This window comes from Vidua macroura, chromosome 4 (assembly GCF_024509145.1).
Source record: "Vidua macroura isolate BioBank_ID:100142 chromosome 4, ASM2450914v1, whole genome shotgun sequence".
Classification (NCBI taxonomy): Eukaryota; Metazoa; Chordata; class Aves; order Passeriformes; family Viduidae; genus Vidua; species Vidua macroura.
The window spans coordinates 72,306,238-72,307,684 of record NC_071574.1 but is presented as its reverse complement, the minus strand read 5'-3'; the positions used below and the strand labels follow the sequence as shown (position 1 = coordinate 72,307,684).

Sequence of the window (1,447 nt, the reverse complement as noted above, 5' to 3'; positions counted from 1 at the left end):
GCCCCCTGCAGGCCCCACTTCTGTTACCATGGCAACAGGACTCTCCCATGAAGCCCCGCCCCCGCTGGCATGGCAGCGGCGACGCTGCCAATAAGCCCCGCCCAATTTCCATGGCAACGGGATGCTCCCATTAAGCCCCGCCCCCGTTACCATGGCACCACCACGCTCCCTTCAAGCTCCGCCCCCGTCGCCATAGCAGCAGAGACGCTCCCGTTAAACCCCGCCCCTGTTGCCATGGCAGCAGAGCCGCTCCCGTTAAACCCCGCCCCTGTTGCCATGGCAGCGAGGGACGCTCCACGCAGGCCCCTCCCCCGTTGCCATGGCAGCGAGGACGCTGAGGCCGGGCCCTGATGGCGGCCGAGCGGCCGGAGCCGGGTCCGGACGCGTCGCTGGTGTCGCTGTACCGCTGGCTGGACACGGTGCCACTGTCGCGGCCGCGCAAGAACATCGCCCGCGACTTCAGCGACGGGGGTTGGCCTTGCGGGGACACGGCGGGGTGGCCGGGGCGGGCTGTGGCGGTGGTGCCACCCGCAGCGTGTCCCCGCTGTCCCCCGCAGTGCTGGCGGCCGAGGTGGTGAAGTTCTTCTTCCCCTCGCTGGTGGAGCTGCACAGCTTTGTCCCCACCAGCTCCACGGCGCAGAAAGTCGCCAACTGGGGCCACCTCAACAGGTAGGGACAGGTGCCACCAGCTCCGTGTGACCCCCCCCCCACCCCCCGTCCGGGGTGTGCCCAGATTGTCCCCACCTGTCCTGCGGGCGGTGTCGCCCTGTTTTGTCACATCCGAGAGCCCCGTGTGGCCACAGAGCCACCGCGGCGGGCTGCGGGTGGGGGATTGGTGTCTCCCTGTGTCCCCCTGTGTCCCCGTGTCCCTCTATATCTCCTGTGTCACCCTGTGTCCCTCTCTGTCCCTCTCTGTCCCCTGCGCCCACAGTGTCCCCTGTGTCCCCCTGTGTCCCTCTGTCACCTTCCCCGGGTGTTCCCTCGATCCCAAATTTCAGGAAATTGCTGACCAAGCTCAACCTGCGGCTCCTGGAGGAGATGATCCAGGCGCTGGATCTCCCTGTGCCGCCCCATGTCCCCCTCTGTGTCCCCCCGTGTCCCTCTGTGTCCCTCTGCCACCTCCCCCGGGTGTTCCCTCGATCCCAAATTTCAGGAAAGTGCTGAGCAAGCTCAACCTGTGGCTCCCGGATGAGATGATCCAGGCGCTGGTGCGGAGCCGGCCGGGAACGGCCGAGCAGCTCCTGCAGCTCCTGAGGGCCAAAATCCTCCAGAGGCAGAGGAACGGCAAGGGAGGAGTCGGAAGGTGAGGAAATCCCAAAAATGGTGAGGAAATTCCAAAAAAATGAGGAATTCCCGGGAATGGGAATCTCGGGAAAGGTTGGACATTGGGGTTTGGGGAAAGCTGGGATAGGGGAATGATCCCTGGGTGGGATTTAGATCGTTCCAC

The 1,447-nt window shown here is 65.3% G+C and overlaps 1 protein-coding gene across 1 annotated transcript in view; it reads left to right on the top strand.

The window, feature by feature from the left end:
- Positions 1 to 49: 49 nt before the first annotated feature.
- SPEF1 (sperm flagellar 1) overlaps positions 50 to 1,447 on the top strand; it is a 10,818-nt gene continuing 9,420 nt past the window's right edge. The window contains exons 1-3 of the mRNA XM_053976694.1: positions 50 to 471; positions 558 to 669; positions 1,154 to 1,303. Coding sequence (XP_053832669.1) covers positions 351 to 471; positions 558 to 669; positions 1,154 to 1,303 — 383 coding nt within the window. The 5' untranslated portion in view covers positions 50 to 350. The remainder of the gene's footprint in view (positions 472 to 557; positions 670 to 1,153; positions 1,304 to 1,447) is intronic.